Below are 23199 nucleotides of genomic sequence, written 5' to 3'. Positions count from 1 at the left end.
CCCACTTTCTCTCACACACAAACGGCGTTGGGGTGTGAGAGAGAGAGGTGGGGCCCCGTCATTCCGCCAAGAAAAGAGAAGTGGGGGGGGGGGGGGGTCGTCATGTGCCATGTGCAGAGCAAACAAAAGCTAATTGGAACCTTGTCCCTCCCCCTTCCCCTTGCCTGTTCACGGCTTGGACTGCTTGCAGTGGTGGTGGCTCGGTGGTGGCAGTCAGCATGAGGTGTGATGTAAAAGAGCCGGTGATTTTGTTGTCCAAGTGATAATGTCAGTGGTCCATCTGCTCTTGGCGTGCTTCGGGTACATCCGGCTAATCTCTCACTAGATCTTGATGTTTGGTCTGTCCTTTGGGGTGGAGGGGGCAGGGACTTGGTTGGTGGTTTGTGCATAACAAAAAAAAAACGGTATGCTAACTATTCTTTCTGAGTATAGAAGGCATTGTACAGTACATGGCATTTTCAGAGAACGATTTCCCCTCGGATAAATAAAGCGTCTGTCTGTCTATATGTCTATCTATACGTCTATCTATCCGTCTACAGTATAAGTCTATCTATCTCTTTCTTATCTTATCTATCCAGCTATGACTCCATGGTACCCAGTGGTAGGAGGACAGTCCTTGGCCATCTGAATTGTAGCGGTGCGAGTTCAGTGGGTTTCAGTGTTTGTGGAGCAGCACGGTTCCCTCCCTGGCTCGCGCGCACGCTCAGACTGACTGGGTATGACTCATAGTCCCAGGCACGCACAGCTGTCTGAGAGCTCCGGTTGTTGCTGCATGTGTGCAGCGGTAGAGCAGGCATCACGCCTGTAGACCAGAGAGGAGGCTAAAGCTTTATGGTCGGCCCTTTGGGAATAGAGTGTGGTCCAGTATTCTCTTTTATTAACTTCAGTGTGTCGGGTTAGGATTGGGTTTGGCAGCAGACGTGCGTTTACTAGCAGCTTACACAGGAGGCGGGGCGGAAAGAGATGCCGGTCGTCTCAGTGGAAGGGCGCAGCGTGCAGGCATGTGTTCACTCTGACGTGAAAAACATCACGTACCACTGTCGTGTTCCAATGCACTTAAGAACCTGGCTGAATGAAATGACTCTAAACAGACCATTATAAAATCATTTTTTGTACTATCTGTCTAGACTGAGGTATTACAGTGTGGACGGATCGTTAACGTTTCAGCATCAGAAAGGGGCAAAAGACTACGATCTCAGCGCGAGATCAGGCGCAAGCAAAAGTGTGAGCCTCATGCCAGATGCGTGAGACCTGGCAACCCTGAAACACATGACAGCTGGTGCATCGGGACAAAATGCTCATCACCAAATAGGTTGCCAGGGAAACGATGGTGGTCTTCAGCTGTTGCCTTGACAACAAATGTATGCCGTTTGTTTAGACTAAGGCTGTATTTCAAACCGAAGGGCTCATCCCTACAACCTACACCCTACGGAGTGCCTTCCCTTCGTAGTGAGCACTGTGAAGGGCATAGGGAGTAGGGTGTCAAAATAATGCTTCTTTGGAATGCCCTTCAATGTCATTTTCAGGGCAGTCGCATGTCACAACAGCTACATATATGGCTAACCATAACCATTGTTAATGAATAAATCCTATCTTAACTGAAGCTAAGCCTTCGGAGTGGGAAAGTGTCCTGATCTCAAGCTATATAAGCCCAAAACGACGGGGTCATCGGAGAAACTAAATGCCCATCGCTTGTTCAAGCAGCTGAGTTTAACACAGCTGTAGCCGATCGGCTATTGCTAGTTTTGCGTCCGATGTCCAATTCATATCTCAGCCAAACACAACTATGCTTGACCTTTTACACTTGCCAGCTTGTGCTTCTCATTATTATCTTTGGGGGAGTTGCTTGTGCGCAGGAGGGAGTATTTATTGGGAAAAAGCCGTTGGATTGTATTCAGACATAATGTTTGCTGGTATTGTCAAGGATCACAGCCGACACCCTCCATTCCCACGACGGAGGGTTATCAGCCGGGCTGGAGTTCCGTCTCTCATCGCTGACCAACTGCTGCCAACTTAGGCTAATGCTAGTTAGCTAGCTACATCGTAAATTCGTCAAACTTAATAATTACCTCACATATAATTAAAAAATACCGATAGCTAGTTCAATCATGATGTAACTAGGATATCTGCAAAAAAAAATCCCCATCGACAGATTTAGCTACAATGTCCACAAACCATTAAGCTAGGTTGCCAAATTACTGTCGCCTCAACGCCCACCATATTTGCTGATAAATTATTGACCGGAGACGTCGCAGCCGCAAGGGGTTGTGGGAGCGAAGGGAGCAAAAGTGACCATCACTTGTTCACTTTGAAAACAACCGTTACGAAGGGCCCTTCGAAGGGAGTACTTTTGCACCCTTCAGATTGGAACGCCCTTCAATATGGCAGAGGTGGGCGTGGCCCCGATTATGTTCCCTTCGAAGGGTAGAGCCCTAGCTTTTGGAATACAGCCTAAGACGCTGCTGTGACACGTCTGAAGGTGAATGGGTGGGCCCTGTTGATCTGATTGGAGCAGAGGTCTGCCATTTAAAGGTGGATAATACTTTGTTTTCAGACATGCTGAATTTGTCTTGACATCAGCATCTTCCAACAACAATTATGTTGTGAAAGGTTTAAATAAATCTAACACCTGTGTAGATTTATCTAGGGCTGTACCCTGAATTTTATGAGTTGAATCAGATTCACCTGTTCAAACCAGAGATTCAACGATTCGTTCCTTTTCCCCCCTCACATGCCCAGGTTGAGGGGAGACCGTGGGAGTTGGGACAGCATCATCTAGCCCACATTGTCCATCTACTTCAGATGCTCCCGTGTTTTTATGCAGTGTATCCCATAGCTTACGGTTGGGTGATTTTAAGGTAGTCTCCTCAACTGCATTTGAAAGCGTGCATGAACTGAAGCATTTTCACAAACGTTAGTCCTCTGTCTATGGAAAATTTAATTTAAAAAAAACAACAAAAAACATTTTCAGCAGATATCTTAGTTAATACAAGAAGATTGATCTAGGAAAGCAGTTTTGTGTTGTGACATTCCTTTTGGGAAATGCACGTGATTGCTGGCGCACTAGTAGACTAGGCTCACAGCAGAGGGGAGAGGGGTTCCCTGCCTTCCTTCCTTCGCTATATCAGTCTTAAGTCTCCTTTTACTGCACTAGCTACAGTAACAGCCTAGGTCTTAAACGAATGATTGGCCTGTCCTATATAAATCACAAGGCAGGTGAGTGGTCTTAGCCCACCAGTGCATCTTGACAGTGGAGCAAAATTAATCTTAAAGAATCTGTCGACTTAAGGGTGTCTGACTGATGATTCGACTCATCTTTTCAGGAGGTAGCCCTATATTTATCAATTAAACGCTGTCTGCTTTTTTCATAGAGCTTTCTCACACAAATGATGTCTTATAAATAATTCTACATAACTGTAAAGAATAATGATTATACATACACTGTACCTGTACCTGTAAAGATGTCTGTTAACCTGCTGGCAGCCATTAAAAACAAAGGTTTGTCATTTCCAAAATCTTAAGGCTATTTGTACATGAACTTCTCACAAGTTCCTGCTGTATGAAGTAGAAAATACCCAACTTATGCTGTAGAATGTGACAATAAAAACAGATTCTTTGGGAGGACTTTCATGAGCCCTACAGTCAAGTAACCATGGGAATGGTCACAATGGACAAGGTAAAGTTCACCATATTTTATGTCAAGTGCTTTAACAACACTGTACAGACCGTCTATACAGACTAGAACAGCCTGGAGGCAGGTGGGTATAAACCAGCCAGGCGTGTCTAGTGTCAACCACCTGCCCAGCTGCTTGGTGTGTCCATCTAGAACAAGAACATGGCCGTCTCACTAGCTAGAGGAACAGTGTGGTCTGTTAGTACTCAAAAAAAATACATTGTACATTGTACATTTTTCATCTAAGACATCAGGGGTGAGGAGTTCACAGGTGCAGACTAGCCATGTGAAGCAGGGAACAGAGCGGGAATCACATGACTGACAGCACGGCAAACCAGACTCTAATCCTGGATAAAGGAGACGGGTGCAGAATGAAACAGACCATCTTTTCTCTTCATCTATTTTTATTTCTATACGGTGTAGCACATGCCCACGCGGCATGCAGGCCGGGCCGCGGACAGAGAGACGCTTCACACACGGACGCGTCAACAAAAGCAGGAAGTCCAGCCTCTGAGCACACAGCTTTATGACTCTGAGTCATTGTTCCACCAAGCGCATAGGAGCGGTCTGGGGTTGTGCAATGATCTTGCTGGGCAGAGTAAAAAGGCTTGTGCTTTGCGACTATAAAACAACCAGTACAAAGATCACCCTGGTCCACAGTTCCTCATGGGTTTTCCAATCCAAGATACACCACAGCAGTCGGTGATGTTGATGATGGCTGATGTGTGCTGTATCTACTCTATATGGGGCAATTGTTTTGAGACCTTTCTTTTTTTGGATGTGTGAAAGTTGCTCATTGGCCCTCGTAGGTGGTGAAATGTGAATGACTACTCCTGAGTTGGTACAGGATCGTACTGCCCACCCACTCCTCCCTGTTTGGCGTCCGTGTGTCAGCTGACCAGGGAGAGGAAACTGGGTCAGAGCTCCTGCTTGGCAGCACCTCTCTCTTTCCATGCTCCACCCCCCCCCCCCCCCCCCCCCCCCGAGCTGTGCCTCTCTGTTCCCGGTGTCACTCTGGTCTCTAGCACTAGTTTAATTAAACTTCAATGCTTGTTTATTCAAAAGCAAGCAACAGGCTAATTCGATCAACTAAATGAACAAGACTTGAATTAAGAAACAGGATCTTCTAATTTCTCAATGGATGACAATATCGTCACGCGTACAAAGTGGTGTATTTGTTTATGTGCGTGCCGAGGACTGTGAGACTTGGCAGAGTAGATGCTGGGGGGGGGGGGGGTTAATATGAAGTCTTCACATTTTTTAATTAGGCTGAGAACATACTAGTGCATGCCTTTTCCCATGTGTTGATATAATAGAGCATGCATGGTCATTGTCTGTGTTTACTTACACTTTTTTTCCCCTTGCTGATTATATGCAAAATGTATATTTTAACTCCCAGTATTGATAAGCAAGTAGGCTATGGATTTATGGTGTTCAAATGTTCAGTTTGAGGTCTCAGGACAGTACTACAACAGTGACATAATTTATGTCAACAAAGAGCACGCAAATAGGATCTTACTCTTTATGTAAATATTGACAGATTTAGGGAGACGACATGGGTTCATGAGCTTGTTTGTGTTATCCTGCTGGTTTCATTTACGGTCACCGACCAGGAAATCTTGAGAATTTCTAAAACTGATTGAGTTGCTTTGTTGAGTTTAAACAGAAAACAATTTTGAGTACGCCTGAGTGGTTCAAACTTGAGTGGCTGCTGTTTGGATACCAGATGTTTTTTTACTGAAGCTTAACTCTCAATTCGTGAATTGAAACGTGGAGTCTTGTGAATCGCATCTGTTGACAGTGGCTGACAACAGCCTAAGAGCCAGTCTATTGATGTTGCCGGCTCAATGTAAGGATTAGGATGAAATAATCTGAGATGGAGGCTGTTTGTAGCGGTTAACCAACCCCGCTTCTCTCTGCCGCGCACAGACGCTGAAGCGGAAGGAGAAGGAGTACGAGCACGAGATGGAGCGTCTGGCGCGGGAGAAGATCGCCACGCAGCAGCGGCTGGCGGAGCTGAAGAAGGAGCTGAGCCAGTGGATGGACGTGATGGAGGTCGACCGCGTTCTCAGGCAGACGGTGCAGCCAGAGGACGACCAGGCCTCCACCTCTACCGCCTCAGGTACGTTCGCGGACGTCGGCCTCACGATCAGCCGGGCTGGGTTTAGCAACGTTCTCTCTCTGCCAGTTCAGGCAAGTGTTCCTATCAATCCTGATTAACGCTCTTCACTTTTATCCGCGCGGCAGAGGGTGAAGAAGAAATCATGGAGGACGACCTGGAAGACGAGAACCTGCCCGAGGGTCCAGCCGCCTTACGAGCGGCGCCTCAAGCCGCGCTGCCGGAGCTGCGCACGACCGCGGCCCTCAACCCCGCTACCTCCGCCGTCGCCAACCATCACGTCTCCATTCAGCACAAAGCAGCCCCCCCCCCGCAACCTCCGCCTCTTCCCCTGACCCTCCCTCAGCCGCTGGCGGCCCAGGCCACGCTCTCCATCGCCACGTCCAGCTTCCCCGGCTCCGCCCCCATCCAGGCCCTCCTCCCGGCCCACACGCACATGGTGACGGCGCCCAGCCTGCAGCCCACGGTGATCGCTCGCGCCTCGGCCTCCCACGCCTCCGTCATCCAGGCGGTCAACCACGTCATCCAGGCGGGCGGCCACAAGCGCCTCGCCCACCTGGCCCCCTCGTCCACCTCTATGCAGCTGGCCCCCGGGCACCAGCCCATCGGGCACATCACGGTGCACCCGCTGGCGCACCTGGGCCAGCACCTGCCCGCCCTCTACCCCCAGCCCATAGCCGTCACGCAGCCCGCCATGGTGAGCCACATCGCCCACACGCTCACCCACGCCCAGGTCAACGGCCAGCCGGCCGCCGCCATCATGGGCAAGCAGGCGGCGGTCGGCGCCCAGGTGATGACGCATCACCCGCAGCTGGTCGGGCAGACCGTGCTCAACCCCGTGACAATGGTGACCATGCCATCGTTCCCTGTCAGCACCCTGAAGCTGGCCTGAGCCGCCGAGGAACACGGCCAGTGATGGGAGCCGCGGTAGAGGAGGCGGGGCCACCGGCCGGAGAGAGGTGGGACGCCAGGCCCAGTTCACCCTGGAGGGGAGGAGCTGAGAGAAAGAGAGAGAGAGAGAGCTAGCTAGCTAGCACTGCAGTTCTCCATCACCAACCAGAGGCATTACGACTCCCATCATTCCCAACTGCAAACCTTCGCTGAAATGATGAGTTACTGGAGAGGTTAAAAGCTAATCTTTATCCCGGGAGTTGAGATGTGTAGAGCGGGGCGCGTTGTCCAGGGGGGTGTTCATGCCAGCTCGTATACAAGTGCAGTGGGGGGGAATGCACACTCATATCTACAGATAAACGTACTGGAAGTTGTAGCCAATAGTGAGATTAATGTCATCTGTTGTTAAGGACAGTCAGAACTCAGAACTATACATTAATTCAAGATGGGTCATTGCCTCTAAGAATGTAGGCCCATACTTGGCATATCGTCACTGAATAAGGACACAGACTCTGGGCATCCCACTATCAGCGCCTACAGCAGTATGAAGGTACTCGAGTCAAAAAGAGGGCGGGGGCAAGAGAGCAGTGTGTGTTGGGAGCAGTGTGCGCTCAAACCGCCATAAGGGAGCACATTGTGAATGTGATTACTGGGACCTCCCCCTCTTCAGAAAGGCACATGGCTGCAGAGTTGCAGTTAAAACATGGCCTGAATTATCCCTACCTCCGTGGCCCTGCAGTACTCCGTGCTGTCGCCACACAGGCGCCCTCTGCTGTTCAGACGCTCCCCCAGCTGGGATCAAAACGCCACGATTGTGTTGCTCCAACCTACTGAGCCATCTGAAAAGTTGGTTTGAGGCAAAAATTTGAAAAAGTATATATGGAGTTGTAGTCTAAGCATTATTCCTTCAACCACATATTTCTATGTGTGCATAAAGGACTGATTGGGCCAGACACAGTCACTGCAAAATGATACCTATGTGTGTTAATATCTACAAGTGGATGTAGGGCAGGTAAGTAGATGTAGGTCTTATTTTTCCTGCATGTTTTCTGATTGTGTTGCGTTGATTGTCCTGTTGCTTTAGTAAATGGATGGATAATGAGCAGGATTGATGGATGTAGAGAACTATTAGAAATCATGATGTGCCTGGGTTAGAATGCTTTGGAATACTGGGATATACTTTTCAGTATTCTTTATGGTCTGTGGCAGATGAATGGCAGTGTTGGGATCAAATGACTTAAGGCATGGTAGAGCAATCTACTATGGAGTTCTCCTTTATATCTCCTCTTTCTTGCGTTATCCAATACAATAACGTAACTGCTATGATCATGTTCCCACTGTACCCTACACTTGAAATGAAATGAAAGGTAGGACATAACCTCAGACTGAGATTCAACTTCTAACTTAAAGCACTGTGACCTGCAACTTTATGGCCCCCTAAAAAGCTAAACCGGTTTACAACTGTCCGTAACTCTAGCCAGTGCAATGTCCCCTGAATTAATCTGAATGTATTTGACGTGAGCATTAGCATGTGTGAGAGGGGAGGACACAACAGAGCAGCAATTTTCATATTTTCCTCTGGTTTTACATATGATTTAGGTTATGTGATCTGATCAATTTTGTGTGTATGGAAATGGTGGGTGTACACATCTACAAGTGCAGATTTTTGTATTTTACGATTTTCCTGTTTTTGCATGTAGCTTGGTAATTAATGTCAATTGTACTAAAGCTTTTTTCTGGGACCATGTACAGTACTGTATACCAGGGGCAACTTCAGACCTCTTCACATTGATATTATATATATAAAATTGTGTGTTTTCCCTATGGAGAAAGTTTAAGTTGTATATTGCCTGTAAATTTTGGGCTGCATTTAGATCTAATTGTCCATTATGTAAAAATAAAGAGGAAAAACATTGAATACATGCTCAAGATACTTAATAAATCTGATTACATTTACAAAAATATTTGTCTGTCAGTTTCTAGCAAAACATTGAAGAACTAGTTTGGTAGTTGTACAGTATCAGTATGGTACAGTATGAGGGGTTTGTGGCTTGTGCTTAAGAGCCTGCCTGCACCGCCACCAGCACGGTGCCTTTCAATAAACAAGTTCCAACAGTCTCACGTTGGAAATCTCTTACTCGGGGTGCATTGAATGACATTTCCAGACCAGTTTACCCCTACCAACATAAAAGTCTGATTGTTTATTGGACATGTTTGGTGACGAGGCCATGAGTTGTTTTTCTGAACAGATTAACTCTTCCCTGCTTCAGGTAAGTGGCTTTAAAAACAGGAGAGGAAAGGGAACTGACAACTCCCCCGACCTGTGATGATATTCCAATATTGCTTGAACAAATACCAGCTTGGACAGGTGACTGCGCTTCGCACAAGCATACCGTACAGTATTTGGCTTTGATCAGACAATGATATTGATCAAGTATATAAATTATATATTTTGCTTTTTATTATTGTATTACAACTCATATCCATCTCTTCTATTAAAGTTATATTACATAAATATATTCCATGACAACAAAGTTTCTTATAAAATAAACAGAAGAGGAAAAAATACCCTACCCTCATTCTGGACCTGGATTTGAACAGTCCCTCAGGACCAATATCAATCAACCAGAACCTCAATCAACAGGATAACGTCTTTACTCAAAGCAGATTTGGAAATTGTTAAATGCTTTCAGGGAAACAAGAATACAAACGAAGAGGAAATAGTGATAAAGTAGGACTAAATCTGATGACTAAATGTTTTAATTAAATTATAACTTTGAGGGAGCTTGACTTTGTGTGAATTATCTCTGCACCTGGAGGAAATAAATCTAATTACCCTTTATTTTTCGATTTAAATCATATTTTCAATAGGGAGAAATGTAGACAAATATGATCTAAATTTAAAGTGAAATTTAAATTAAAAATATTAACTATTAACTTGAAATGATGAATGATATGTTTGCTTTCAGCACACGAGCATCTTTGTTCCCTTAGTTGAATGCATATTATTACTAATATAAGATCACCAACTCCAACTCATCGACTTCATGTACATGAAAGGTCCATTACTAAGGTACATAATATCTCAGTCCATCATCATGTCACCATCAAGAAGTCTGAAGGTATTCAATAACCTATAATTAAAAACTAAACTTTTCACACAAACAAGGGGGCACGCTTACTGAAGTGGCCCTGTCATACTTTACTGCTCAACCTCACGCAGAATTAGGGCTTTGTCATGTCTATCATGGGCAGCCTACCATCAGGCATATTACTGTAACCTCTTGCATATATCAAACAAAGACTGCTCATCTCTTGGCCTGTTTAGTTAAAAAAGATGACTATACTCCAGGTAATGAGCAATCTTTTACAGATCTCAGAACAGTAGTTTCCCCCTTTCAGGTAAATAAAAGAATACCAAAAACCAGGACTGAGCAAATCTTCCAAAAACCACACTATCATGCTGTTTGGGATGGAATTATTGAAACATTACATGCTGAAATTATGTTTGGAGGCATTAAAGAAATGTGTTAGTCCTGTAACATCATTAACATAAATTTAACAGAAATACCCCATAATACTTCAGAAATGTTTGTTGAGAACGTTGAAGAAAAAAACAGGAAAAAGTACACTTTCATACATTCTACTAAGACAAGGAATTCTTCACTATTCTGTGTAGTGATACAAGTAAAAACTATTACATGTGATAGATACAATCCTGTAACAAAAATGTTTACAAATGTAACATCATAGTAAAAAAAAAAATAATTAAATAATTACATTTTATTTGTAAATCAATTTACAGTACTGACCTTTGAAAAAGAAGACGCATAGGGGAAAATGTGCTTCAGAACTGAAAATCTGTCAGTCACTCACACATCATTCCTTGTCTAGGGTGGGGAAACTACACAGGTAATCCTGTTAAAGAGTAAAGTCAAACTACAGTAAACATGTAAGTTTAGCAGAGGGACAATACCAAGCCCATGACATAGAGACTACTGCTCTAATGTCATGGTTAAGGGTTTTAGGATGGTGTCGTCATTTGAATTAGCAATGGTCCGGAAGGCAAAATAAAGTCCTTCTTTTTAATATCTTCATTTAATCAAATAACTTGAGGGAGTTGTTAGCTGATGTTGTACTCGCCTGCCATGGCAGTGGTTCTCTTGTGCAGGTGTGGGCCGTGAACTGTTCAACTGGTGGAACCGTCATGTTTTGGAAGAGGCGACCTCTCACCATGCTTGCCTCTTATGACAGTTTAGTCTCTGATGTCCAATAGTAGAGGTTATTGATGACTGATGTCCAATAGCGAGGGTTGTTGGTGACTGTGGAGTGGAGTTTCTGAGCCGGAGTAGACTTGCACTGGTGGGGGGAGACATGTACACAGGGGTGGGGTCCTAGGAGCCTATGTTAATAGGCAAAGTAGACATGTACACAGGGTTGGGAGTTCTAGAGGCCTGGGTTAATAGGCCTCTTTCTGAGTGTGCATCTGTTGCTGGATCTTCTGAAGCATCTCTTGCATTCGCCGCAACTGTGAAGGGAACAGAAGCTGCCATTAGTAAAACATCCTATAATTAAAAAAAAAAACATGTGTGAACAATACACAGACAAATCTAATCAATGATATAATGATAAAAGTGCAAAATGTTCACTGTTCACTAAAGGTGCACAAAAATCCAGTTAGAATCTGTTCTGCAGAGTTAGTCAGGAATGGAATGAGGGAAAACCCCATCAATTTACGACCTCATACAAACTCATTACTTTCACATGACTACACCAATAACCCAAACCTATCCAATCACAAGCAGGCATGACAGCGCTCACAGCCCATTGATATTTTTGGCCATAACCTCTCTCTCTCTCTCTCTGTCTCGTGACATGACTGACTGCCAGTGCACAGACACGTTTTTGTATTAAGCGGCTTTTAGTCACATGCCATTTATACTGAGCTTTAAAAAGTTTTCAACAGTAATGTGAAGAGTACACATACTGTAGATGATATCACTGGTATATCAATGAGCCCTTTTCACAGAGGGCTACCAATCACAACGGTCATTATACTGACAAAGAGCTGCTGAGATGGTAAGAGGGTGATTTTGAGAAGTTCTCTGGGTCATGAAATTTCTGTCCACATTTGGTTTTAAAGCTCTAAGGGTCAAATACAGCATCTGTCAGCGAGCGGGTCAGAATGATCAGCACCTGAAACATTCAGGACCAATACTGTGAATTGTGATTGGACAGTGTACTGTGCAGTTATTCTGTGCAGATATGTGACTTGTTGCCCCAGTCCCACACCTCTTAAATCAAAATGACATGTGACAGACGTGTTGGCAAAGTTTTAATGATGGTAAGTAAATACAGAAAATAATAGGGGAGAAAGCAACACTGATTTGGAAATGTTGCTTGGGAGGGAGGGAGGAAGGAAGGAAGGAAGGAAGGGAACTGCCTCACCATTGGCTCCTGCAACTGACACTAACATATTTATTTGAAAACCTCCTCAAAGAGTTTAGATAGCTGAGTTTTAGTTTTTTTTTTTCATGGGTGCAGGTGTTTCAGAGATTTCATCCATCTCCTCTGTCTCACTTCACCGTCTCACTGCTACAACTACTGTACTTGAACTTACATAGCACTTATACTAGTAAACCAGTAAAACTATATTTATCTTAGTGGGCCACGTTTAGAATAAATAAATATAATATCTGGCATTGCACCATTGTGCCACTTCACAGGAACGGCCTTGCGCCGTTTCTTCTTCATCCACAATGCTACTCTACTAATCAAATCAAACCAAACTTTATTTGTATAGCACAATTCAGACATGAATGCAACACAATGCGCTTCACAACAAATTGGAATAAATAAGACAGATGGTAAAAGACGTACATAAGATGTAAATAAATACATAAATAAATAGTAAGCATAATAAAATACAATACAAATGTGAGTGTAGAGCAAGCTAATATACTAGGACCATCCGAAAGCAAGTCTAAAAAGGTGTGTTTAAAAAATCTCCACAGTTTCTGCACCTTCCAAGCTCTCTGGCTGGCTATTCCAGAGGCTCGGGGCATAAAAGCTAAAAGCTGCCTCTCCATATTTCTTAGTCCGGGGCCTTGGTATAGTTAAAAGGCCAGTACCAGAGGACCGCAGGACTCTACAGGGCTCATACCTCAAAAGCATGTCTGACATACTGTATATTGCGCTGCACAATCATGAATTGATTTAAAGACTAATAAAATAATCTTAAAATATGGTCTTGGTCAGTACTCGTGCTGCTGTATTCTGTGTTTGTAGCTGTCCAATTGCTTTGTTGAGTCGGCCAAACAGGAGCACTGCAGTAATGAAGTCTGCTTGTGATGAAAGCATTGATACGTTCCTCAGTGTCTGGTTTTTAGGCTTTTAGTCTTTGGTCACCAGTCTTTAGTGGTGACTGAATTAAAATGTGCAGCTAGTTTCTCTCTCTGGTCTTTGGCTCTGAAGATGAGAACCTCTATCTTGTCCTGGTTTAATTGAAGTTTTTTTGAATGTTTTTTGGTGGGACTAAACTCCTAGTTGTAGCTACTCCCATCCAAGCCTTTTCAGATCTAACAAAGTATCCAAGGAGTAAGAGCTTGGAGGGTTGTTTTTGGACGTTTTCTTTTTTACCCCATCCCCCTATTTTTTTTTTTTACCCCAGTTTTGTTTTTCTGTTTTTTACCCCTTCAGAAGTGTCGTCTAACCATGACCCCACCCGACCATGGGGTAAAAACCATCAGGCCACCAGGGGGCCTGAGACTGCAGGCAGTACAGGTGTGAATGTGAGTGAGACAGCCTTAACACAAACTCAGGAGGCCTCGTGGTCAGGCCCCGGGTCTAAGCCCGGCTCAGGCTGGGGTTCTGCTGTGTGCTCATGTGGGTCGGAGGGCTCTGGCTCGTGTTTGTGCTCGTGAGCCTTTTGGTGGTGGTGTGATTCCGGCTCATGGTCCGAGTGGCTGTGCTCCAGGGGCCGTACCTCCTCGTCTTTCTCCCGGATCAGCTTCTCCGTCTCTGTGTCTGTCACCCCCGGGACGACGGGGATGGGGAAGTCTGTGCCGCTCTCCCTGGTCAGCTTGCTGGAGAGGCAGAAAGAGTGTGCAGGCTACTGTATATAACATGACCAGCAGAAGAGAATAGAATAGCATATAGAATAGAATAGAACAGAACAGAACAGAATAGCATACAGAATAGAATACTGTAGAATACAATAGAATAGAACAGAATTGAAGAAACCGCTTTAGAGATTTTATTGGGGTTTGGAAGTATGTGACCTTGTATGTGAGTTTCTGTGCATGAAGAGTACGGGTGCCAATGTGTGAAGTGTTGGTGTGTGTGAAGTGTTGGTGTGTGTGTGTGTGTGTGTGTGTGTGTGTGTGTTTGCACACGTGTGTGCGTGCGAGCGTGTGTGTGTGGTACATGGTCGTACTTGCGGTTGCGTTCCTTCACCACCATGCGGGTCATGCTCTGGATGCACTGGGCTCTATAGTTCTCATAGTGGGTCTCCCGCGTCACGTCCTTCAGGTCCTGCATGTGCGTCCTCACCAGCATGTTCCTCAGCTTGACGAAGTCGCAGTGTGCCGAGTTCTCCACTGAGGAACGCAAATGAGAGGTAAATATAGCAGACCTAGAGAATGTCTTGAGACACAGGACCAACAAACACTGGGTATGCGTAAGCTTAACCCGTAGTACAGTCAGTACAGTGCCAACATACCGAATATTAATTGGATTTTCCCTATATTACTAGAAAACGCAGTTTCTCAGCTTTCAGGAAGTGTTGGAATGCTGGAATGTTTTAGATTTTTTAAATTATGATTTGATTTTATATACTGTAGCGCCCTTCATGATACCCAGAGCGCTTTACAGAGTCCAGTATTCATTCAGACACAGTCATACCAGTGGTGGTAAGCTACATCTGTAGCCACAGCTGCCCTGGGGCAGACTGACAGTGTGGCTGCCAATCAGCGCCTACAGCCCCTCCGACCACCACCAACATTCACTAATTCATACGTTGCATGTCTTTATGATGGTGGGGGAAGCCGGAGTACCTGGAGGGAACCCACGCAGGCACGGGGAGAACATGCAAACTCCACACAGAAAAGACCTGGAACGACCGGGATTCGAACCCAGGACCTTCTTGCTGTGAGGCGACAGTGCTAACCACTGAGGTCATGGACTATGGACAGCTGGTGAAACGGGCTGATTGAGGTGCTGCTGTGCTGCGTGTCGCTGCTCAGGGAGCGGGGTACCTTCCACGATGCCCCAGGGGTAAAGACGCCCGCGCACCCTCTTCCCTTTGGCCTCCACCACCGTGTTGCTGCCGATCACTGCGAACGGAATGCTGTCCTGGAGGGGAGAGACGGACCAGGAGAGACAGATGGACGTGGATTTAGAGAGACGCGTGGGTGGTTAAGGTGATGCAGTTCAGTGTTGATGGTTGACTGCAGGTCTGTCTATGGCAGGTCCCCTCTCTTTTCCAGGTCCAGGTCCACACACACACACACACGCACACGCACACACACCTCCCCACCCCCTCACATTCTCTTCCTAAGGGGAAGCACAGAGGACAGCACAGATCCATGCAGGGGGGAGAGAGATGCTCTTTGTACCAGACAGACACCCTAAACTGGAGCAGCGCTCAGCCAACCGGCCAGCATTAATGTCCCTACATACCCCCACTAGATCAATCAATCACATCAACTGAGGTAGGAAAGAGCGGACTCTCCCAAGGTTACATTCTTGTTAATGCTGTTGTGTTGGAGATATTGGAAGCTCTAAAATAATGACTTATACCTCAATTTTAAATAGGGCATCAGGGAGCTTTATGAACAGGGTAGTGTAGGGTAAGTTGAGATAAAAGGATAGTTGATACTTTAATTGCCTTTTCTGCTTGACATAAACATAAATGATTCTGGTTTTACTGATCTCCAGCTTTGCTCTAAGGGTACCATTTGCTGTCAGCGATGCCTGAACCTGGACCTGCCTATAGGATCTGGAGTGGAGGAAACAGCATGGCCTTAGTCTCAGTCTGGATGAATGTGTTTGAACCTTCAGTTCCTGGTCCTGCTGTTTGAAGTCCTCGTCCTCGTCCGAGTCACAGTCAGGGAACTGGTAGATCTTGATTCCATACTGCTCAATCTCCTCCCGGATCTACGCAGGACGACAGATGGAAGAGCAGAGAAAGAAAAAGGGAAAAGAAGGTGAGATATGCAGTAAAAGTTAATTCAGGTCAGTTCATTTTTAAAATGAAATAGAGATGGACATTTATTGAGGACAGTGAGCCCTGTCACTTTTTCCAAAGCAGCGTAAGTTGAAGAATGCATGCACCTTACCTTGATTTTCTTTTTCTTGACCTCAGTTGGGGTCAGTGTGTCTGCCTTTGCTAGTATGGGCACAATGTTGACCTTCTCATGCAGGGCCTTCATGAACTCCACATCCAGAGGCCTGAGGCTGGAAGAGATAAACAAACAAACCAACAATGAGCATATCAAATCAAATCAAACTTTATTTGCACAGCACATTTCATACACAGAGGCAACACAATGCACTTTACAGAGAGCAATGGGGGGTGAGCATAGGTCCCACCCCTACATATTCCAGAGGTAAGCAAAAGCAAAGTAATACGACCAAAAAATACAATTGAAAAAGAGCAATAGGATTAGAGAGAGTCAGAATCACATCTTTCACACAACTCAAAATGTCAAGCAAACCCCCCCCCCCTCATCAGTGAGTGTTTCTTGGATGGTGCATCCATGGATAGTAGCACAGTATAGTCAACAGAGGGAGCTCTCTCTCTGTCTATGGCTTTGCAGCAGCATAGCAGTCCTAAAGGTTTCTTCCCTCAAAGAGCACAGCGGTGTGAAACGGAGCATAAACACTGACAAAAGTACTGCATCAGCGTGTACTCGGTGATTGGAAGGAAGGCTTAGCATTGCACCAGATGTAAATCTCCCTAGAGAAGTACTACCGCTGCAGTGAGCATGTATGGGGCTCCACACAGGGCACCATAGTACACTATGCACACCACATCCAGATTTAAGTTGATCTTAAGGCAGTGTAAAAGACAACAGATGATGAACGGCTAGTGCCAGTTTGTATGTAAACGCCGGGGTTGTACATCAGTATACATGATAATGTGGGGATTGAGGGTCGGGCGGTGGGAGTGGGCAGTGGTCTTATTTTAATAATCATCACAAGCTTCCTCTCTGATCAACGTTGAATATGCAGTCCGTTCCCCTGCCAGTGGTAGTCAAGGAGAGGGTTGAGTTTCCCAGCGCTGGCCCCCGGCCCGCGTCGTACCCGTGGCCGAAGGGGGAGATGAAGTAGAGGCAGCAGTGCACGCGGTTGTCCTGGATGTTCTTGCGGTTGAGGCCGCTCTCGTCCCTGAAGTACTGCTCAAACTGCTGGTCGATGTAGTCCGCCACGGACTTCCAGCTAGGGCGGAGGGATACACAGAGACACACCAGCACTGAGGCAATGCAGACAGGCAGACAACCTACTCAATGTTCCTCTACACTTGACAAAACGTTGTTAATATCAGTGCTCTGACTGCGACACTGCAAAACAGCAGTGTGCCTAGACTGGACAAGGCAATCTCTGCAGCAGTTATAGAAAGCCTGTTATTTCTGCAATGAGGAGTCTGCCTCACTACCGTATCCATGATGACTAACATATAACCTATAATGACTAGATCGATATCTGAAACGATCCAAGATATGATTCTGATTTGAATTCAATAACCTCACTAGGTCGTGCCATGTGAACGTGGTGCAGAAAATAAACACATCACATTGTCCACACAAACATGCCCTTCAGAGGAAGGATTTTCGACATGTACCATTCAGTGTTGTTGACGGCGTCTCCGAACCCAGGAGTGTCGACGATGGTGAGCTTCAGCTTGACGCCCTTCTCCTCGATATCCACTGTGTGCTTTGTGATCTCCACTGTCTGAGTGATCCGCTCTGGAGTCGAAACACACACAGGACCGGGGAGGAGGGGGTTACCCCAAATGCTTGGGCACTGATATCGTCAATTCATTGCACACACAAGTTCAGATGACAAATGTCAATGAGACGGCCCACACCTTCAGCGTTGAGCAGCTTCCTGTCCTTGTAGAGGTCTGTGAGGAAGAGGCTGTTGACGAGCGTGGACTTGCCCAAGCCCGACTCCCCTTAACCCAGAGAGAAAGAGAGTCCGTCAGACTTCAACCTTAACAACAGAGCTCAGTCATCAGAGGATAATAATAGCATTAGATACATGGAGAGTCTGACACGTTCTCATCCCCTCTCCCCCCTGCTCACCTGCCACCATGAGGGTGAAGTCAAAGCCTTTCTTGACAGATTTGCGATGCACCTGGTTGGGGAGTGTGGCAAATCCCACATATTCTTTGTCCTGGTCCTGTGAAAGAGGGACAAAAACAAAAGAGAGACACACCAAGCCATGTCAATATCCCACTGAACTCTGATGGAATACTGTACACACTGGTAGCTGGTCAAAATGACTACAAGTATTACTACAGATTTTTGAGAACCAAATCCAAGCCCAATAACAAAGCAAGAAGTCTTGGTTGAATGAAATTCAGCAAACCAACAATTAACATAATTTTACTTGAGGCAAAGAGAAGAGAAATTGAAAACCCAATCAATGAATCAATAGCCATTTATCTTCGCTGACTGGTGTATGCAGTCATGCCATGCCAATTTAGCCTCCTTCAGACTTTCGAATATGCTAATAAAACTGCAACCACGCTGAAAATCTTTCATCAACATCAAACCAAAACTGCCATCCAGAACTGCCAGTAAAACCCTGTTCCATTTATTCCACATCCATGGTTTAGTTTATGAACAAGACGCCATTGGGGCCTGAGCTCGCTTTTAGCAGAGGAGGTGACGACCCATGGGCATGGTCTTCCCCCTCCTTGTGGCCCCCTCCTCGACTCCTCACTCCTCCCTGAAGTTACCTCGCAAGCGTTGTAGGGGTCAAACCGGCCCCAAGGGCTCTTGGGCCTTGTGGGGCTGATGGGAGACGGCAGGTCGTATTCCACACCCCCCTGCTGCAGCCTGGGCTCTACGCCCGCTTCCGGCTGGGTCCTGCCTGCCCTGGGGGGCCGCAGGAAGGCGGGCATCACTGGGGCGTGGGGGTGGTCCTCGCCCTCCGCCTCACGGTCCGCCACGGGCTCGTGCGCGGGATGGGGGTGGGCGTGCCCCCCGTTGTGGTGGGGTTCCTGCATGATGTTCACCAGCTCTGAGTCTTCTGAGTGGCTGGAGTGCTGGGGAGGGTCAGGTGACCGGGTGAGGGAAGGGGCCAGGCAGTGCAGAGTAGTGGTGGTGGTGGACAGGCAGGAGGGAGGATATACGGTCAAGGGTAACAGGGGAATACAAGGATCAAAAGAAAAAAAGGAAATAGAGATTTTTAGAGTGGTTAGATACAGTTAACAGTTGAATGGTGAACAGGTCCTACCAGCAACAGAGATCATTAGTATTATGAGTACAAGGTGGGCCTAGTTCTCAGGGGGCAGACGGAATTCAAAGAAACAGAGAGGAAGGAAAATATAGACTGGCTTGACTTCAACAGAGACCGCCAGAAGATACAAGGGTTGAAACACACGGGGGGGGGGGGGGGGGGAGTATCTGCGCTGATTGGCTGTTTTTTGAGGTCGAATCCAGAAGCAAGGAAGAGGAGCCCCCGACAGGCTGTCAAACTGGAAAAAAGCTGAGCCTCCACTTCGAATGAGGCAGGATACTGACCCTGTCCAATGTGCTGCAGAGCACCTAGAACACCTAGCACCCAGTCTTCCATCAGAGAAGATGCATTATCTTATAATTTTGTTGACCTTCTTGAACGTCTTGGCAATATTGGAGGATACATCTTGTTTGAAGTGTATGCCTGACTGAAAGATTGTCCATGCTCAGCAGTTTCAGTCTTGGCAGACGTTGGAGAGCTCACAATTCAATTTGAAGGTAGCCACGTGGCTGACAAGGTCTGGAGGAAAGTATTTAATGAGTCACAACCAGAAGGTCGAGCGGCATTGCCTGGATTCTACATTACACTGATAATAAAAACTCTACATGCAACATCTGTATATCACATTTTGATGATGTCTCTATACTGTTATAAAAAATATGTAGAATCCCAAATTAACCTCAAGTTAAAATAAGCCAGTCAAAGTAATTCATGAAATCTAAGGTTTGTCTCCAGTGTGGGAGTAATATTTGTCATTCATCATTCTTGCAGACGCTCAGGATAACTGATCTGTTATTGTTGAACATATTTACTTGCAGCGGCCGTACAGTACATTCACAATGACAGATCAGATTGTGACCCCAGGGTGAGTTACAGTAGTTTCCTTTTCCAGACTACCTGTCAAAACTACAAGTTGAGCCCCTTTTCTCTTCCTCTTTCCAAAGTGAAAGAGGAAACCGTCAGAATAACAAAAGCCCAAACAGTACTCCATTCAACAATGGGAGTGTGTAGCTGGCCCCTGTAAAGGGATACGCTCGTCGTGGCCCTCAGACTAGTGTGCAGCTCTGAAGGCATGCATGCTCGTATTACCTCAGCTCTCCCAGTAGCAGAGCGACTGTTGGGTCACCTGCTTGCTCCGTGATAAATAATGCAGTGGCAGTGAGAGGGCTGGACTGACTCTGGAGGCCTACAGTAATGACAGTCAGGCTGGACATTGAATTATGGGCCCATCTGTCTGCTACAGTATGTGCTCCCTAATGAAGCTACAGTAAGTATGGTTGTGTATGTACTATAGTTGAAGGGGGAGGGCTGCAGGTGCACAAAGACTAAATTGCTCCACTTCCATACAGACCAATTTTTGAAGGAGATCATCCTTACTGATGGCAAGCTGTGTTGGAGGGAGCAAAGCACAGCTGTGGGAAAGCTCTTAGACCACTTCAGTTGTGGGTGGCACTTACTAGTGGTATCGGGGCGTGGCGGGGGGGGGGGGGGGGGTTGCGTGGTGGTTGGGGTTTTTTGGGTGGGGTATTTCTTCGGGAAGTCATCGGTACCTGTTCGGCTTCGTGGTCGACGGCGTGGCGGGGTATCGGCGGGGCGAAGTCTTGTTCGTCCGAAGACGAGTTTGACTGGTCGCTGTCCTCCATTACGACTGGGGCTACAGTGCACTCCGCCATCTCCAACCAGGAAGGAACATGCATTTGGAGTGGAGACGGTGGAGGGGGGGGGGGGGGGGGGGGGGGGGGGGGGGAGGAGTAACAGGGGCGTGAGGGGAAGGGGCGGAGCCCGACCAGAACGTTGGAGGAACAAGAGGTGGGTGGACGAGGGGGACGGATGGCGTGACAAAGGATATAGTGTTGCATGATGGTGATTGTGTAGACCGGACAAAGACACAGGGGGGTTGAAAAAGAAAAAAATGAAACAGAAAATCATGTAGTGATTAAATAAACCATGAAACAATGAGTGAGACATAGATGTCTGGATCCAGCCACAGGAACGATGCCAGGATAAGCAACATGGCTGTCCACTTGAGTAACACATGGCTGGTCAGAGTGGGGTATGTGGAAAGAGTTGTTTCAACAATGTCCAAAAACAATACTGGTTTAAATGGGGGTCTACCATTGTGGCACTGCCTAATGTTGTTTATTTGTACCACTGCCCTTAGTGAAACTTTTTCCTGATATCTCCTCCTTCTGCGGTTCTAAAAACGCAGTGCTGTAGCCAACGCAAACGCCAGTGGGTGGGATTGACCCTACTGTAGTTGCGTAATGGAGAGTCATAGGAAGTTTGCTGCAAATTGAGGCACACACTCCTACACAAAGACACACAGCCAAAAATATATATTACCTTTTGAGCTACTCAACTGTCACGCTCTTCCAAGATCTTTTTCTGAGCCTTTGCTCTTCCTGAAACCCCCATAATGTGTTACTGGTATGTGAGGATGTAATCCCAATAAAGTTTTAATATTATCCAAACAAGGGTTTTCTATGTCAGCCCCACAGCTTTAATTAGAGCTCACTGGCAGGAGGAAATTAATAGGTTCCCAGATTAGAAGGCCAATGACCCGTTTTTCTCAGCTCTGACCAAACCACACAGATCAATGTTCAATCTACTCGGCAACACGGAAGGCCGTGTGACCCACTTCAGAGAGGTGGTCAATACAAGCCAGGACTGGAGCAGAGTCATCCAGATCAGACATTTCTGCAGAATACTGTACTAAATTGAAAAATTGCAAGGGTTTGACAAATGGTTTACTACCAATAGCTTGAAGGATAACTTTGTCCCACTTTATCACTTAGGAGAATCCTGGACAATATTAGGACTTGCACGTAATATCTAAAACGATAATAAGCCTAATATCCGAGGGAGTCACCAAACAAACAATAATTCTACTGTACGTTGTTTGACAAAGGTAGAAGCACTAATACTAAAAGTGATGAATTACCTCAACTGATCCTGGGTGAACATTTTACACTCTGTGTAGATGCCTAAAGCTCTCTGCAAATTAAATATGCCTTGGCTCAAGACAAAACCTCACCTGCTTTCTCGTAGTACACCTGTAGAACCCAGTTTTGAACAGAAACAGATGGGACTTCTTGTCTGTGTGTGGAACCAACTCTTCACGCCCTCACGGGAGCCGGTTCTAGGCTGTGGCCAGAGCCCCCTGACTTTATACCCCTCCATTAACCCCCCTGCACCAGGACACAGTGTCCTTCAGCCCCATCGACCTGCCCCATTGCCCCGGGGCTCCTATCAGCAGCATTGACGCACCATGGTCTGCCAGGCCAGCCTTTAACCAAACCACTGTTGTACTCATAACACCTCCCAAACCACGATGACAGCAGTGCACACAGTCACAGAGCTGTTCGCAAAATAATAATAATAATGCATTAGCCTACACTATGTGGGCATGCACTCTATCCCTTATTCTGTTAGATATTTGCCAACTGAACTCTTTTTTTACCCACTGCTTGACCATACAGTACATGACAGTTTGAGTTGTGGGATGTGTTAGTTTTCTAAGTCATTCACCATCTTAAACCCCAGGTGATGCCAGACTGTGGTCAGGTACTGTGCCGATTTTCCACTGCGCACCAAACTCTTCCAGATTGAATTCCCTCAAGTCTGACAACTACAGCAACAACCGAGCTATTTGCCCTCTCGCGCTGCACCAGTTGGGCTGTCAGGTCGCTGGAGTGTGCGATTATCTCGGGTATTAAAATCTTAGGAGACGGCGGGCACAGCTGAAAGGGATTTATTGCGAAAAAGATCAAGGAATTTCACTTAAGATGGACCAAGATACAAATACTGGTTGTCAAAATATAAAACAGTCTGTCCAGAGATCTTCACAATGTGAACCTCAGGATTAGTGTCCTCCACAAGGGATGAGTGGGAGATTTGAGTATACTGTGATTACTGCAGCGATTGGCCAGTTGCACAAGAGCAATTTTCCACCCTCACAAAGTTCTATCTCTCCAAGTTTCTCCATCAAGACCAAAATAGTAGTGCCAAGCAGGGTAGTCAGTTAACGAATTCTCATCTACAAACAAAC

The 23199-nt window shown here is 46.2% G+C and overlaps 2 protein-coding genes across 6 annotated transcripts in view; one reads left to right on the top strand and one right to left on the bottom strand.

The window, feature by feature from the left end:
- The window catches only part of mnta (MAX network transcriptional repressor a), a 28412-nt gene extending 19882 nt beyond the window's left edge, over positions 1-8530 (top strand). The window contains exons 5-6 of the mRNA XM_084443555.1: positions 5603-5795; positions 5921-8530. Of these exons, the coding sequence (XP_084299681.1) occupies positions 5603-5795; positions 5921-6684 (957 nt within the window). The 3' untranslated portion in view covers positions 6685-8530. The remainder of the gene's footprint in view (positions 1-5602; positions 5796-5920) is intronic.
- A 556-nt stretch (positions 8531-9086) lies between these two features.
- Positions 9087-22296, bottom strand: septin4b (septin 4b). 5 transcript variants are annotated; one of them, XM_084442800.1, is made up of 14 exons: positions 22186-22260; positions 21495-21553; positions 20702-20824; positions 18649-18957; positions 17990-18086; positions 17773-17859; positions 17527-17650; positions 16989-17123; positions 16022-16139; positions 15738-15839; positions 14939-15035; positions 14119-14281; positions 13669-13768; positions 9087-11211 (listed from the first exon to the last, which is right to left on the bottom strand). In XM_084442800.1, exons 3-14 carry the CDS (start codon positions 20822-20824, stop codon positions 11143-11145), a joined length of 1524 nt encoding a protein of 507 aa, XP_084298926.1. In that variant the 5' UTR covers positions 21495-21553; positions 22186-22260; the 3' UTR covers positions 9087-11142. The 5 variants fall into 5 exon arrangements, with proteins under 5 accessions (XP_084298926.1, XP_084298924.1, XP_084298925.1 ...); XM_084442798.1 differs by lacking the exon at positions 9087-11211 and having other exon boundaries at positions 12124-13768; XM_084442799.1 differs by lacking the exons at positions 9087-11211; positions 21495-21553 and having other exon boundaries at positions 12124-13768; positions 22186-22268.
- Positions 22297-23199: the final 903 nt, after the last annotated feature.

The sequence above is a fragment of the Borostomias antarcticus genome, assembly GCF_949987555.1.
Source record: "Borostomias antarcticus genome assembly, chromosome: 1".
Lineage (NCBI taxonomy): Eukaryota > Metazoa > Chordata > Actinopteri > Stomiiformes > Stomiidae > Borostomias > Borostomias antarcticus.
The sequence above is the reverse complement of the archived record's forward strand: the minus strand, read 5'-3'. Positions and strand labels throughout refer to the sequence as shown.

Bases quoted from the DNA above. Each gene is read 5' to 3' on its own strand.
- septin4b (XM_084442799.1), bottom strand. From the start codon at position 20,824: ATGGCGGAGTGCACTGTAGCCCCAGTCGTAATGGAGGACAGCGACCAG. The intron at 18,958-20,701 runs GTACCGATGACT...GACCCTCCCCAG, and splicing joins TCGACCACGAAGCCGAACAG to CACTCCAGCCACTCAGAAGA. The intron at 13,769-14,118 runs GTACGACCATGT...CTGCCTCTCCAG, and splicing joins GTGAAGGAACGCAACCGCAA to CAAGCTGACCAGGGAGAGCG.